At 42.3% G+C, this 17,635-nt stretch overlaps 1 protein-coding gene across 2 annotated transcripts in view; it reads right to left on the bottom strand.

Moving 5' to 3' along the window:
- Nucleotides 1–17,635, bottom strand: part of LOC134351070 (PH and SEC7 domain-containing protein 2-like) — an 86,348-nt gene that overhangs the window by 33,595 nt on the left and 35,118 nt on the right. For both annotated transcript variants that reach the window (XM_063057110.1, XM_063057111.1), the window contains exons 3-5: nucleotides 12,524–12,632; nucleotides 11,983–12,412; nucleotides 6,414–6,605 (exon numbers count right to left, since the gene is read on the bottom strand). In XM_063057110.1, coding sequence (XP_062913180.1) covers nucleotides 6,414–6,605; nucleotides 11,983–12,412; nucleotides 12,524–12,632 — 731 coding nt within the window. The remainder of the gene's footprint in view (nucleotides 1–6,413; nucleotides 6,606–11,982; nucleotides 12,413–12,523; nucleotides 12,633–17,635) is intronic.

Below are 17,635 nucleotides of genomic sequence, written 5' to 3'. Positions count from 1 at the left end.
TAGCCTACCCAATGTTTCTCCATAATTAAAGTCCACCAGTCCAAGTTCAAAGTTTGAGGTTAAAAACAAATCAAAGTACATAAACGTCACCATGTACAACCCTGAGATTTACTTCCTTGCGAGCATACTCTATAAATTCATAATAGAATCAATGAAAGACCGCACCAACTTGTGGGTTCAACCAGTGAGCAAAAGACAAAAAAACATGCAAATACAGAAAAAAAGAAAGAAAGAATAATAATAAATAAGTAATAAATATTGAGAACATGAGATGAAGAGTCCTTGAAAGTTTGGGGTCGGTTGTTCAAAGTTCAAAATCCAGGGAAGATCCTGGTGAATTTCCTCTGATCCTCAATCCAGAACACATCTTTCCTATAATGTGGTGACTAGTCACAACTTTGCTGTGGTGTGAAACCCATTTGTGATGATATTGTTCTTCACAGGGCCTTGCTGCTTTGCAACATTTGTGAGCATATTGCCAGGAATTCCCAAGAATTTGGGGTCCTGGGGGCCACCCTTGCCAGGTCTTCAGCATCCGTTTCAAGTAAGTGCAGGTAGGGGTAGCAATGCTAGCTAGATTTTTTTTCAAAGATTAGTTTTATTTATCACATGTACGTTGAAATATATGGTGAAATGCATTGTTTACATCAAATCAAATCAGCAAGAATTGTTACCATGCTTCCAGTGCCAACACAGCAGACCCACAACCGACCAACTGTAACCGTGTGTCTTCAGAATGTGGCGGGAAACCAGAACACCCAGAGGAAACCCACGCAGTCACAGGGAAAGTGTTCAAACTCCTTACCGACAGTGGCGTGAATGGAACCCCGGTCAGTGATCACTGGCACCATAAAATGATTGCACTAATTGCTAGATTACTGTGCTAACCCACATGAGCACAAACTGACTCATTATTCATAGTGAGACCGCCTGTCTTTTCTGATATAAAATTTCCCAAACTGCAACTGCTATGAGGCATTGCTAGATACGTAGAAAAATTTCACTATCAAAGACCCACGTGGTATTTTAAAATCCTGGTGGAACTAAAACACTTGATTTGGTTAAATTCATGCTGGAAATATTTTAAAAATTCTAATGTTTTAGAGACACAAGAGAGACTGATAGAGTGGAACTTAACATCAATTCCTCCTTCCTTGGCAGTGTAATCACAAAATGTAAAACAAAATGTACACTTACTCAAATAATTTCTTATTTTTAATAAATCTTTGAATGACTTTTACAGCTTAATTCTCTGAAGACTTGAACAAGTGCAATGTTAGTTTTATGTAGATATGTTTTTACCAATGTTAAGCTCATTTCATATGCATTTAAATGAGACAATTTTAGCCTAATAAGTAATAATTACACACATTCATATTCTTTTCTCACTTCAGGTGTCTGAAACCTAAATGGGATTAAAACTTGTAATTGTAGCAATCAGAGATCTCTTTATCAGCATGTAATTTTTTTTTCTAATATTAGTAACCAACAAAAATGAGGGGCGGAACCAAATACAATGCTGCCAAAACACCAATTAGATTTGCTCCCCTTTGGAGCCAAGTCCTAATAATACTCTTAAAATGGGCGGTAATCAAAAGCTACAATCAGTAAACGTGTGAAAGTTAAAATCGTAATGCTGTTACTTTACAAAATCCAGTCTTGCTGGTTTCTTTTGCCAAAGCTATATAAAAACTTAGCATTAAAATTAAACCTTCAGACTTAAACCGCAGACTCCCCAGATCACTAAGTTATTAGTAAGCGCCCACTTCCAATGTAAAAGTCGCTTGAATTATGTTATTTTAGATAATTAATTTCATTAAGAGGGGTCATTTGTATTGTAATTATTGATGTAGTATTAACTCCCTGTTTTTGATTTTAATATTTTAATTGGAAACAGTCCTAATTTTTCAAAAGGCGATGGTGAAACTGAGGCCATTAGGACAAATGTAATTAGTTGACTGCATGTTTGCTTGCCCTGAACTGTGATACTGTGGATTCCAGTTAATTGGGGCACATTGGGACCGGTACATTTTGGCCCAAGTAAGTGGCTCCCAAATAAGCCAAAGTTTCATGGAAATAGTTAAAAAGACAAATTACCCCTTCACTGAGAAAGAAACAATGTATTTAAATGAAATACAGAACAAATTGGAACACCACCAATACTACTATGATACTATTAATCTGTGTATTTGTTCCTAATAGTTGTTGATGGAGGATTTCATCCAGTGTACACTGCCATGTTCTTTTGATTGACTGTAAATGAACAAAATCAGCAAAGACACCTAGTGCAGATAATGGACTGTCTTCATACAATGCTTTCGATGACTGCAACCGCCAAATCTTCATTTTCATTGTAACATTCAATATGGTTGCTGATACCTTCAAATTCTCCATGGTTCCTAACTTGCTGAAGTAGTGAAATTGTTTCATTTTCACCCACAGCCATTTCTGGCATCTCCAAGCCTGAATGCTTGAAACCGCACCGAGCAAAATGGTTCTGAATTGTCTTACTGCTTATTTCTCATCAACTGTTAGTGTCAAAAATAAATGTTTCTTGAACACAAACACATGCAACTGTTGCCATTTAAAAACTGCTCACTCTAAGCATGCAGTAGTGTCTAATGACTGGTACTAGTTAGAAAATATTCGGCAACAGTCTTCTGTCCCATTTAAGCAGCATAGTGTCCCAAATAAATGAAGAGAATCCCATCTATTTTCTCGATTAGTTTTTGTTCAAGAGTTACCTCAAATAAGTGGTTGCCCCAATGAACCAATGGACCAATTAACCAGAATTCACTGTAATTGATACTTACAAGTTGTACGATTAGTTATGTAATCAGAAGACTCTTTAATCCTATTTGTGTCCTAGAGTTATATAGCACTGTGGGCCTTTCAGCCAAACTCATCCATGTTGATGAAGGTGTCTTCTGAAACTCGTCCCATTCATATCTGCTTTGACCACTTTCCATGGCAGCTCATTCCATATGTTCACTACCTTCTGCATTAAGAAGTTGCCCCTCAGGTCCCTTTTAAATTCTTCCCCTCTCATCTCTAACTTATGCCCCTTATTTTTTGTTTTATTTTTCTATGGAAGAAGGTGTGTGCATTCTCCCTATCTATGATGATGATGAAGATGGGTGGTTCTTCGCTTGGGAAGATCAGGAGGGAAGAAAAGCCCTCAGGAGTGACGGCACGATTGTTGGTGACTGTAGGGGCCAACTTCCTGCCTGCACTGCGTGGGTTTATATAGGGTTGGTGCGTGCGGACTGATTCCACTCTTTATGCAGGGGACATTCCACAATGGCACAGTGACCTGCAATGACTGTGACGACCACAAGGCTCTAGGTTGAGTATCGGAGTTTTCCTTCTGGACAGACTGCCTGGCAAGGCTAACGAGTCCCATCTACCCGGGTTTGGAATCGGAGTTGTCCTTCTCCTTGACTGTTCACCAGCCAAGGCTGATGAGTCCAGCCTGCCCACCTAGACACCCGGTCTCACCATGACATAGCAAATTCAGTAAGAACAGGGACAGCATGTGAAGGTGTTGCTATGGGTATGGTAGTGTAGGAGAGGCCACATGTGAGTGCCCTCCGGCATGGCAAACCAAACAGTGGTGCTGCAGCGATCACTACACCTGGAAAGGAGAGGCTATGGGAAATGCTTCACATTCCTTAACTGAGCAGGACGTCCAGCCCAGGACTCACCCCTCCCTCCCAATCTATACCCCTGATGATTTTATACACCTCTATAAGGTCACCCCACCGCTTCCTACATTCCAAGGTAGAAGGTCCAAACCTGCCCAACCTCTCCCTAGACTCCAAGCTGGTGAGGCTGACATCGGTGATGGGCAAGTTACTGGACTGGATTCTGAGCAACAGAATCTACAGGCACTTGGATAGTCAGGAGGCTTTGTGAGTGAGAGAGGTCACATCCGATAAACCTGATAGTTTTCTGAAGAGTTAACCAAGAGGACAGATGAGAGCAGGGTAATGGATACTGTATGGATGTCAGCAAGACCTTTGATAAGGTTCTGCCTGGGAAGGTTAGATAGCATGGGATCCAGCTACCAAACCAGATTCATAATTATCCCAATAATAATAAGCAGAGGGTGATGGTTGAAGGTTGAGGCGAGAGGCCTGTGACTAGTAGTGCGCCATGTGGATTAGTGCTGGAATACTTCTTGTTCATTATTTGTATGTAATTTGGATGAGAATATACAAGGCATGGTAAGTAAGTTTGCAGAAAATACTAAACTAGGTGGTATTGTAGAAAATTATCAATAATGTCAGTCTTTGTTTATAATATAGTTTTGATAATTCTATTATTTTCTTTATTTTCCTGTAAATAACTGCAAGAAAATGAATCTCAAAGTAGTGTATGGTGACATATTTATTAATTTTACCTAGAGTTACAGCACAGAACAGACCTGTTGGGTCCAATGATCCACACTGCCCAGCACCCCACCCATTTAACACTAGCCTAATCACAGGATGATTTACAATGGCCAATTAACTTACTAACTGGTACATCTTTGGACCGTGGGACGAAACCGGAGCACCTGGAGCAAACCCACGCGGTCACAGGAATTAGGGGAGGAGGAAGGTTGATTCAATTACTGGTGCTTGTACATGGGAGGGGGAGGGGGGGCTTTGGGGTTGTACTGTTTGAGGTTTTTTCATGTTTCATGGACGTCTGTGAAGAGTAAGAATTTCAGGTTGTATGTTATATACACTCTCTGATATTACGTTAAACCATTGAACTCTGACCTCAGAACGCCCCAAGCTGTAATAGTGTTGTGCTAACCACTACGCTACCATAGCATACTTCGATAATAAATTTACTTTGACTTTGAACTTTTTCTCTCCTTTGGACTTTCTTCAATTCTTTTCTTCATTCACTGTTTTCTTTCCTCCTCACCTTTCCTAAGGTGCTATATTTGACGGGATATTGAACATAAGACCAGAAGAGACCATAAGATATAGGAGCAGAAGTAGGCCATTTGGCCCATCGAGTCTACTCCGCTATTCAATCATGGGCTGATCCAATTCTCCCAGTCATCCCCCCTCCCCTGCCTTGATGCCCTGGCTTGAACACTATCAGTACAAAGAAATGCCTGCACATGTGATATTGCATCAGCATTCACTATGGATATAGTTCATTGTGAGATCATTGGATACTATCTGCTACCTCACAAAGGAACTACAAACCAATCCTCATAGAGGGATCAGAAGCGGAGAGAGTGAGCAATTTCAAGTTCCTCTATGTCTATAGCTCTAAGGACCTAACCTGGACCCAACATATTGATGCATCTACAAAGAAGGTATGACAGTGGTTTTTCATTAGGACTTTGAGAAGATTTGGTATGTCACCAAAAACTCTCGCAAATTTCTACAGATGTACTGAGGGCACCATTCCAACTGGCTGCATGACTGTATGGTATGGGGGTGGGGGGAGGCTACTGCACAGGTTTGAAGCAAGCTGCAGAGAATTGTAAAATTAGTCAGCTCCATCATGGGCACTAGTCTCCGTAGTATCCGGGTCATCTTCAAGGAGTGGTGCCTCAAAAAGGACCTCCACCACCCAGGACACGCTCTTATCTCATTGCTACCATCAGAAAGGAGGTATAAAGCCTGAAGGTACACACTCAATGATTCAGGAACAGCTTTTTCCCCCTCTGCCATCTGATTTCTGAATGGACATTGAACCCATGAACACTACCTCACTACTTTTTTATATATTTACTGTCATTCACAGTTTTTGCTCTTTTTTTATCATCAAGTTGCACTGCTGCCGCAAAGTTAACAAACTTCACGACATATGCTGGTGATATTCAACCTGACTCTAATTCTGAATCTTGTATTCCAAGACAATCTGTGTCTTCTGGTACCTTATTCAAATGAAATAATCATTCTTCATTGAGGTTCATACCAACACAGCAAGATATACTAAATGGGTTAAACTGATCAGCCCACCATAAAGTTGGACAATCAGATTGAAAAAAAAGATTAGTATTAAGTGAATTACTTTCAGATGAACTGTAGCATTTCTAAGCGTTCTGGCTGAGTCCAGCTTTCTGGCCTGTATGGTTCAGTTGAGTGGATATACACATATTTGTACTTTAATGTTATTGCTGGAGAGAGATCTTTTCATGATAGAAACAGTCAGTATTGGAAAGCAGAGATTAATTTCACCACTAATGAGAGGAATCTTTCACAGACAGAGCAGAAACAGACTAAATACATAACGATGTACTTAAATGAACCCATTTCTCACTGCTTATCCTTTTGATCCTGAAAAGAATTGAACTGCATTGTTTTAACAGTTAAACACACTTTTGCTTAAATGCATTTATTTTATACTAATTCTGTAAACGACAAAATAGAATTGTGGAAATTATTCTGCAAAAGACATACTTCTTTTCTATGTAGGGTGCGATCTCCGTCTTCTTAAACCCGTCAAGATTGTAAAGCTTGTAAGCTAACTTAATGGCAACTTCTCGATCCGGTTTATTCCCATTAGCTAGTAGAGCTTCCAAGTCAGTTGTTTCCTTTGTGATGTTTGTTTCGGGCAGAGTTCCAGCTTGTTGCTTGTTCTGAATACCATCTCTATATTGAAACAAATAAAGTAACAGTTCTGTTAAGACATAAGACCTTGTAATTATGTGAGTATTCTCTCTGTCTCCCACCATAATTTCAGTGAAAACAGCACAAAATTCCAGGGCCTGAAAGATATGGGCATGAAAAAAACTTCAGCCCAGCAAACCCTTTGAAATATCAGCCCCACATCCCTTAATACCTTTTCTTCCCAGAATGCTATTTATTCATTAAGAGATACAGCACAGAACGGGCCCTTCCAGCATGAAGAGCCGCACAGCACAGCAACCCACCTGCCTAACTCTAGCCTAATCACAGAACAATTTACAATGACCAATTAACCTACTAACCGGTACGTCTTTCAACCATGGGAGGAAACCAGAGCACTTGGAGGAAACCCACATGTTCAGGGGAGAATGTACAAACTCCCTACAGTTGGCGCCAGAATTAAACTCCGAACTCTAACACCCTGAGGTGTAGTGGCCCCACAAAATATCGATTGGAGTAACCCACTATCACTTGCCAGCTTGTATTCTTACCATACTCCCACCACCTCTTATTCTGGCTTCTTCCCCTTCCCGTCTTGGCCCGAAACGTTGACTCTTTATTCCTCTCCATAGATGCTGCCTGACCTACTGAATTCCTCCAGTATTTTCTGTTTGTTGTTAACATCTGTTGGGTCGATTTGGGTCACTTCCTTCACTTACCATTTCTTTAATATATTTATTTCTCACATCTTTAGTATACTTAGTAATCATCTGCAGATTGGATCCTATGTATATGGAGCACAGACCTTTATCCTTCAGTTTCCCTCTCACCAAACATGCAGAATAAATATGATCAACATACATCAAAGTTGCTGGTGAACGCAGCAGGCCAGGCAGCATCTATAGGAAGAGGTGCAGTCGACGTTTCAGGCCGAGACCCTTCGTCAGGACTAACTGAAGGAAGAGTGAGTAAGGGATTTGAAAGCTGGAGGGGGAGGTGGAGATGCAAAATGATAGGAGAAGACAGGAGGGGGAGGGATGGAGCCGAGAGCTGGACAGGTGATAGGCAAAAGGGGATACGAGAGGATCATGGGACAGGAGGTCCGGGAAGAAAGACAGGGGGGGGGTGATCCAGAGGATGGGCAAGAGGTATATTCAGAGGGACAGAGGGAGAAAAAGGAGAGTGAGAGAAAGAATGTGTGCATAAAAATGAGTAACAGATGGGGTACGAGGGGGAGGTGGGGCCTTAGCGGAAGTTAGAGAAGTCGATGTTCATGCCATCAGGTTGGAGGCTACCCAGACGGAATATAAGGTGTTGTTCCTCCAACCTGAGTGTGGCTTCATCTTTACAGTAGAGGAGGCCGTGGATAGACATGTCAGAATGGGAATGGTATATGATGGTATATGAATATGATGGTAGCCTTGCACTGGCCCAAATGTGGTAACACATAATACAGAGGTTGAAACTCTCTCATTAAGATCAAGGCATTTGCATGACCCTCACTTCTTTGGTTTCAGATCACTACACCACACTAGCTAAATCTTGGATGAACAGTAAAGCTAAATCCATTTGGCAACGAGTGCTGAAAGAGCATCTCCCTGACCACAGCAGGGTGAAGTAACTGTCTTTTCCACTATTCTTCAAAGTAGCTGCTCTATTTTACTTGTTAAAATATGACCTAGGATAACCTGAGTATTTAACTGGCACAAGGATAAATCATCATAATTAAATTTCAACTTGTTTAAGAATAATGGTCCCTTAAAAATCAAATCACTCAAAGCACTGCCATATAGACCATAAGATATAGGAACAGAGTTAGGCCATTCAGCCCATCGAGTCTGCCCCACCACAGAGGACAGTGGACCATGGGAGAAAGGAAGAAAGCAGAGAACCAGAGGGAGGTGATGGGCAGGCCACAAGGGCAGAGGAGGGGGAGGAAAGGCGTGAGAGGGCCACCAGATTGATGAAAATCAAAGTGAGGGGGACAACAAGAGGAGTGGTTACCAGAAGTTAGAGAAATTGATGTGCATGCCCTCAGGTTGGAAACTACCCAGACAAAGTATGAAATGCTTTTCCTTCGACCTGTGTTTGGCCACATCATGGTAGCGTGGGAAGACATGATAGAATGGAAATGGGAAGTGGAATTAAAGTGATTGGCTACTGGGAGATCCTGGCTGTTATGGTGGACAGACCAAAGGTACTTGACAAAGTGGTCCCCCAATTTGACTTGGATCTCACCAATGTAGAGGAGGCTGCACTGGGAGCACTGGATACAGTAATTGACCCCAAGCGACTCACAGGTGAAACACTGCTTCACCTGGAAGAACTGTTTAGGGCCCAGAATGGTGGTGAGATACAGAGTACTCCTTTTGTGTGATATAAGAATTGGAGTGCTAACTTGCAAGTTTGCTTCTCAAAGTCCAAATCTACATTCCCGTCGAGAGAGGTGGAAACAGTTAAGGCTGGCCAATAGGGCTCTGATGAAGCTGGTGTACAGGCCAATCCCCTGTATAGTGGTTACAATGGATTACAGAAATAATGATGAACTCCAACCAGACCATCATCTTTGGATGATGGAGATGAGAGGTCATCAATGGCCTATGCTCCACTGGCAACATTAAGCCATTTTCATCATGTGGTACTATTGCTATTAGGTTGTGAATTCCAAATCTGGCCCAGATAATCCTGGAGGAATAGCATTATATTTCCAAGTCACGTTGATGTGAGACTTGTGACAGGGAGATCTTGCAGGTGCACTAATTTATGGTTTAGGTGACAGACTCTGCAGACCTACTGTGTACCTTCATACACACAGCCTTGGTGAGTTGTTGCAGCATATTTTGTAGAACATGCACACTGCAGTCATTGTGGAACATTGATGGATGAATTTGAATTTGAAATAGTGGAACGGGTGCCAATCAATTGAACCTTTTTTTCCTGAATGGTTAAAAAAGCTTTGGAAAGTCAGGAGATGAGTCATTCACCTGCTCTGATTTGCTCTTATAACCACACGTGCCTGTGCCTCATCTTGTCAGTGGATCAAAGAATGCTAATAAAGGAGATGGTGACTTTAACCAGCAGTCAGGTGATGGAGGAGCTTGAAACACTGGGTGGAAGTTATGATTCTGGGTGTATTGTTGTGTCATTTGTCTGAGGAATAAGTACTTCTATTTTTAAACGTGACAGACAAAAGAACCAGAACCACAAGAAGAAACTCTTCTACAATAAGTGGTTGGGGTTTAGAATCCAGAACCAGCTCGGGTAATGGAAATAGATCCAGTTAAGCCTTTAGAGGAGAATTGGATAAATATTTGTTTAAGAAATACCATATAACAATAGACCCTTCTGGCCCTTTGAGCCCAATTACACCCATGTGATCAATAACTTGCTAACCCAGATGTCTTTGGAATGTGGGAGCAAACTGGAGCACCCGGAGGAAACCCACATAGTCATGTGGAGAATGTACAAACTCCTTAGAGTGGTGAGAACTGAACCTGGGTTGCTGGCGCTGTAATTGTATTATCCTAACTGCTACACTACTGTGGGGAGGGAACGTCAACTCAGACCATAAGAGGCCTGCATCAGGCATTTTCATGCCTTACAAGGCGCAGATTGGAAGTCTGTGTGGGGCGCCACTCCTCACACAGACTAGAGCAATGTGTGATTAAGTGCCTTGCTCAAGGGCACAAACACGCTGCCACAGCTGAGGCTCGAACTAGCGACCTTCAGGTCACTAGACGAATGCCTTAACCACTTGGCCACGTGCCCGCTACCGTACCACCCCATAAATTCAAGTTACTTTGGGAAATTGATCTTGCAGAGAGTTGGAGCAAACCCAGTGGGCTAAATAGTTTCCTCCTAATTGGTACTCTTCTACGGTATGTTCTATATTAAATGAATATGTCCTCACTTGGTGATTATAATGTACGTGATATGACCCATGCCGCCCAATACATATAGTGAGTTACCCAACCTGTAATTTACTCAGCTCATTGCATAATAGTAAACACAAGAGATTCTGTAGAAACTGGAAATCTTGAGCAATACACACAAAATGCTGGAGAAACTCAACAAGGAGCTGTACTTATTGTGTATCATTGTTCTGTAATCGCCTGTATTGTTGTGTACTGTTGTGCTGAGATGGTGCACAATCTAACAAACGACTGAGTAATTACCTTGGATGTTTTCATTAGGATCACAAAACTCTGTGACATTGACATTGGTAATGTAGAATACTGCAAGTCTGGTTCACTGGTTTATTGGCAAGCCTGACGTTCGCTAATTGGAACTGGACTCTCTGACGGTGGTGTCTGAAAAGAGGACACTGTCCAAGTTGCATGCCATCTTGGACAGTGTCTCCCATCCACTACATAATGTACTGGGTGGGCACAGGAGTACATTTAGCCAGAGACTCATTCCACCGAGATGCAACACAGAGCGTCATAGGAGGTCATTCCTGCCTGTGGCCATCAAACTTTACAACTCCTCCCTCGGAGGGTCAGACACCTCGATCCAATAGGCTAGTCCTGGACTTATTTCCTGGCATAATTTACATATTACTCTTTAACTATTTATGGTTTTATTACTATTTAATTATTTATGGTGCAACTGTAATGAAAACCAATTTCCCCCAGGATCAATAAAGAATGACTATGACTATGACTGATAGCAGGGAAGCTGCATTGTGACGGTTGTGGCGAGGACTAGGCCCCATCCGCAGGGTCGCCTTGGATATAGCCGGCGGGGGAAGAAAGCAAGAGCTTCTGCTGTGCGTGTTGGAATTATGCTAGGCTGGGGGCTGGCCCCTCCTGTCGGTGCTGCTCTCCAGAGTTTGCTCAGTCCCTCACTTTGGCTTTTGCTCAGTGCTGCTTTTCCAGTGTTCACTCAGTGGAAGAACAAGCTGGACGGGACAATGTAGTCATGCTACATTGGGTTACATAATTTTTTTTCTTTGTGATTGCATGCTTTTCTGAAATTGTAGCCATATGTGCTATTTACAGTGTGCTATGTGTTGCTGGTAATGTTTTTGCACCTTGGCCTCAGAGGAACACTGTTTCGTTTGGCTATTTTAATGTTTGGTTGAATGTTAATTAAATTTGAAGTCATGTGGCTACTATGGACAGGAATAAACAGTCGACGTTTTGGGCTAAGACCCTTCATCAAAACATATATTCCCGATGAAAGGTCTTTGCCCAAAACGTTAACTGTTTATTTCCCTCCTTAGATGCTGCCTGACTTGCTGAATTCCTCTAGCATTTTGGCTGTGTTGCATTGCTTAATGATAATAGGTAACTATATAACTTTATGTTGATACGCAATTATCCAGCATTGCCAGGTATCACCTTGGCCAGGATGTTAGACCAATAAGTAAATAAGGTAGCTTGAGTTTTAGTTTCCTTACTTTCCAGTGATGACATCTGTGGTTTCTTCTTTCTCTTCTTCCTCCTGTTCTTGAGGCAAGTCACTCAGTTCCATTCTTTCAACGTTTTTATCAGCATTATTGTAACTGCAATTGACTGGATCTTTCTTTCCAATTACTGTGCATTCTTGTTGTTGGCCTATGTGCAAACCCATCTGACTATCCATAGTTGGGTTCCAAATCTCCCTATCGGCTACTGGAGATGGCTGCTTTGCTTCCTGACAATCACAAAGTAACAGTTTTGGTTTTTCTGAGTCCCGCATCTGGCTGGTTTTTGGCGTATCAGTAGACACATCTTCTTTGCAAACATCATCTACATAATCCCTGGAAGTGCCTCTCACTGAAGTATCCTGATTGTCAGGGAAAAGTACTGGCTGAGGTATTGAAGTGATGTTCACGGGAGGGTTGGATTCTTTTACATGCAGAGAGAAAAGAGAAATAATTAGAGGTGGCTGGGAAGAACAAGAAGCATGAAAAATATTCACAATAAAAAACTAAGAACTGGTAAGATGCAAATACATACCAGCATATGCTTCCTTAGAATTGAAAAAAATGGGCAGAGATTCTTTACTGCTTGTTACTTTTAACTCTTCGGTGAATGTCTGCTGTCCAAAAGAGAAGAGGGTGGTGTCCTGTGGCAAGAGAAATGGACCATTGGTTACATATTACCAATTTTTATGTGACTTAACAAGAGCTCCAAAATCCAGTATTTTAGTCATATTTCCATGTTTGATTTCTTTAACTTCAAAGTATACTTATTATCAAGATACGTATATGTCACCACATACTACCCTGAGATTCAGTTTTTCATGAGCGTTCACAGTAGAACAAAGAAATACAGATGAATCATTGACAAATGACCAATGTATAAAAGACAAATAGTGCAAATATATAATAATAACAATTGTAAATAATTTTGATTTGCAGAGCCCTTAAAAGCAAGTCTTTAGGTTGTGTTGAGCATTGAGGTGAGTGAAGTTATCCACGCTGGTTCAGGAGTCTGATGGTTGAGGGGTAATAACTGTTCCTGAACGTTTTTGTACCTTCTTTCCAATGACAACAGTGAGGAAAGAGCATAGATAGATATTTTATTGATCCCAGAGGACATTGTAGTGTCACAGTAGCATTACAAGTGCCTAGATATGAATATTAGAAGAGAAGTAGAAAGAATAAAAAGTAAGTTACCTCAAACAATCTAACGGGGGGGGGGGTCATCACTTCCCCAACTATAGGTTGCTTATTATAGAGCCTAATGGCAGAGGGTAAAAATGACCTCATATAGCGCTATTTGGAGCAGCGCAGTTGTCCTAGACTGTTACGAATAGTGCTCCCCTGTTCAGTTAAGGTGGCATGCAGAGGGTGAGAAACATTGTCCAGAATTCCCAGGATTTTCTGTAGGGCCCTTTGTTCTACCACAGCCTCCATCGTGTCTGTTTGACTCTTATAACAGAGCCAGCCTTTCTAATCAGTTTATTGACCCTGTGGGCATCACCCATGTTGATGCCATTGCTCCAGCACACCACTGCACAGAAGATCGTACTGGTAACGACAGACTGGTAGAACATGTGAAGGAGAGGCCTGCATATTTCAAAGGACCTCAGTCTCCTCAGAAAGTAGAGGAATCTCTGGCCCTTCTTGTACACAGCCTCTGTGTTGGTGCTCCACTCAAGTCTGTCATCCAGGTGCACTCCCATGTACTTGTAAGTCCTCACCACATCCACATCCTCCCCATCAATAGTAACAGGGAGCAGGCTTAGTCTTCCTAAAGTCCATCACCATCTCCTTTGTCTTACTGATGTTGAGCTGCAGATGATTCAGCTTGCACCATTTGACAAAGTCCTCCTCCAGGGCCCTGCATTCATCCTCCCATCCTCTCTTATACACCTAACTGTTGCTAAGTCATGAGAGAATTTTTGCAGATGGCATGACTCAGCATTGTATCTGAAGTCCGAGGTATACAGGGTAAACAGAAAGGGAGTCAATATCTTCCCTGTGGGGCCCGAGTGTTGCATGGTCTGGATGGTGGAGATGTTTGGTGATGGATACTGGATTCTTGTGGCAGGCTCCTTCTAGATGTTCTCAATGATGGGGAGGGCTTTTCCTGGGACAGGCTGGGCTGTATCCACTACTTTTTGTAGGTTTTTCACGCAGAAATTATCTGCTTATGGTAAAAAGGTGAATTGACAACTTATATTAAAAGTTAGTGAAGACTACCTCTGATAAATTAATGTACTAAAGCATAATGACCAGGAAAGATTTAGGTTGCTCCTCTCTCTGTGCTGTTAGAGTTATAGAGAAGTACAGCACAGAAACAGGCCCTTTGGCCCATCTAGTCCATGCCAAAACCATTTAAACTGCCAACTCCTATTGACCTGCACTGGGACCATAGTCCTCCATACTCCTACCATACATGTATCTATCTAACTTCTCTTTCAACCTTGTTTACATCTTTCCTGTAAGTAGGTGACCAAATCTACACACAATACTCCAAATTAGGCCTCAGCAACATCTTATACAACTTCCAGATAACATCCTATCTCCTATACTCAATACATTGATTTATGAAGGCCAATGTGCCAAAAGCTTTCTTTACAACCCTATCTACCTTTGATGCCACTTTCAACGAATTATGGACCTGTATTCCAAGAACCCATTGTTCTACCTCACTCCTCGGTGCCCCACTATTCACCGTGTAAGACCTACATTGGCTGGTTCTACCAAAGCACAAAACCTCACACTTGTCAGTATTAAATTCCAAATCCAGTTAGAAACATAGAAAACCTACAGCACAATACAGGCCCTTCGGCCCACAATGCTGTGCCAAACATGTACTTACTTTAGAAATTACCTAGGGTTACCCACAGCCCTCCATTTTTCTAAGCTCCATGTACCTATCCAAGAGTCTCTTAAAAGACCCTATTGTATCCGCCTCCACCGCCGTTGCCGGCAACCCATTCCACGCACTCACCACTCTCTGCATAAAAAACTTACTCCTGACATCTCCTCTGTACCTGCTTCCAAGCACCTTAAAACTGTGTCCTTTCGTGTTAGCCATTTCAGCCCTGGGAAAAGCCTCTGACTATCCACATGATCAATGCCTCTCAGCATCTTGTACACCTCTATCAGGTCACCTCTCATCCTCTGCCGCTCCAAGGAGAAAAGGCCGAGTTCACTCAACCTGTTTTCATAAGGCATGCTCCCCAATCCAGGCAACATCCTTGTGAATCTCCTCTGCACCCTTTCTATAGTTTCCACATCCTTCTTGTAGTGAGGTGACCAGAACTGAGCACAGTACTCCAAGTGGGGTCTGACCAGGGTCCTATACAGCTGTAACATTACCTCTCGGCTCTTGAACTCAGTCCCACAATTGATGAAGGCCAATGCACCGTATGCCTTCTTAACCACAGAATCAACCTGCGTAGCAGCTTTGAGTGTCCGATGGACTCGGACCCCAAGATCCCTCTGATCCTCCACACTGCCAAGAGTCTTACCATTAATACTATATTCTGCCATCATATTTGCCCAACCAAAATGAACCACCTCACACTTATATAGGTTGAACTCCATCTGCCACTTCTCAGCCCAGTTTTGCATCCTCATCGATGTCCTGCTGTAACCTCTGACAGACCCTTCACACTATCCACAACACCCCCAACCTCTGTGTCATCAGCAAATTTAGTAACCAATCCCTCCACTTCCTCATTCAGGTCATTTATAAAAATGACGAAGAGAAGGAGTCTCAGAACAGATCCCTGAGGCACACCACTGGTCACCAACCTCCATGCAGAATATGACCCATCTACAACCACTCTTTGCCTTCTGTGGACAAGCCAATTCTGGATCCACAAAGCAATGTCACCTTGGATCCCATGCTTCCTTACTTTCTCAATAAGCCTTGCATGGGGTCCCTTATCAAATGCCTTGCTGAAATCCATATACACTACATCTACTGCTCTACCTTCATCAACGTGTTTAGTCACATCCTCAATAAATTCGATCAGGCTCGTAAGGCACGACCTGCCTTTGACAAAGCCATGCTGACTATTCCTAATCATATCATGCCTCTCCAAATGTTCATAAATCCTGCCTCTCAGGATCTTTTCCGTCAACTTACCAACCACTGAAGTCAGACTCAGTGGACTATAATTTCCTGGGCTATCTCTACTCCTTTTCTTGAATAAGGGAACAACATCTGCAACCTTCTAATCCTCTGGAACCTCTCCTGTCCCCGTTGATGATGCACAGATCATTGCCAGAGGCTCAGCAATCTCCTCCTTTGCCTCCCACAGTAGCCTGGGGTACACCTTGTCTGTTCCTATCTTATCCAACTTGATGCTTTCCAAAAGTTCCATCACATCCTCTTTCTTAATGTCTATATGCTCAAGCTTTTCAATTCTCTGTAAGTCATCCCTACAATCGCCAAGATCCTTTTCCATAGTGAATACTGAAGCAAAGTATTCATTAAGTATCTCTGCTGTCCCCTCTGGTTCCATACGCACTTTTCCACTGTCACACTTGATTGGTCCTATTCTCTCATGTCTTATCCTCTTGCTCTTCACATACTTGTAGAATGCCTTGGGGTTTTCCTTAATCCTGCCCGCCAAGGCCTTCTCATGGCCCCTTCTGGCTCTCCTAATTTCATTCTTAAACTCCTTCCTGCTAGCCTTATAATCTTCTAGATCTCTATCATTACCTGGTTTTTTGAACCTTTCATAAGCTTTTCTTATCTTCTTGACTAGGTTCTCAACAGCCTTTGTACACCACGGGTCCTGTACCCTACCATCCTTTCCCTGTCTCATTGGAGCGTACCTATGCAGAACGTACACAAATATCCCCTGAACATTTGTCACATTTCTGACGTATATTTCCCTGAGAACATCTGTTCCCAATTAATGCTTCCTAGTTCCTGCCTGATAGATTCATATTTCCCCTTACTCCAATTAAACACTTTCCTAACCTGTCTGTTCCTATCCCTCTCTAATACTATGGTAAAGTAGATAGAATTGTAGTCACTATCTCCAAAATGCTCTTCTACTGAGAGATCTGACACCTGACCAGGTTCATTTCCCAATACCAGATCAAGTACAGCCTCTCCTCTTGTAGGCTTATCGACATACTGTGTCAGGAAACTTTCCTGAACACACCTAACAAACTCCACCCCATCTAAACCCCTTGCTCTAGGGAGATGCCAATCAATATTTGGGAAATTAAAATCTCCCACGTCAACCCTGTTATTGTTACACCTTTCCAGAATCTGTCACTCTATCTGCTCCTTGATATCCCTGTTATCAGTGGGTGGTCTATAAAAAGCACCCAGTAGAGTTATTGACCCATTCCTGTTTCTAACTTTGACCCGCAGAGACTCAGTAGGCAATCCCTCCATGACTTCCTCCTTTTCTGCAGCCGTGACACTATCTCTGATCAGCAGTGCTATGCCCCCACCTCTATTGCCACCCTCCCTGTCCTTTCTGAAACATCTAAAGCCTGGCACTCAAAGTAACCATTCCTGCCCCTGAGCCATCCGAGTCTCTGTAATGGCCACAACATCATACCTCCAAGTACTGATCCACGCTCTAAGCTCATCCACTTTGTTCATGATGCTTCTTGCATTAAAATAGACACACCTCAAACCATC

Source organism: Mobula hypostoma, chromosome 8, assembly GCF_963921235.1.
Source record: "Mobula hypostoma chromosome 8, sMobHyp1.1, whole genome shotgun sequence".
Taxonomy (NCBI): domain Eukaryota; kingdom Metazoa; phylum Chordata; class Chondrichthyes; order Myliobatiformes; family Myliobatidae; genus Mobula; species Mobula hypostoma.
The sequence above is the reverse complement of the archived record's forward strand: the minus strand, read 5'-3'. Positions and strand labels throughout refer to the sequence as shown.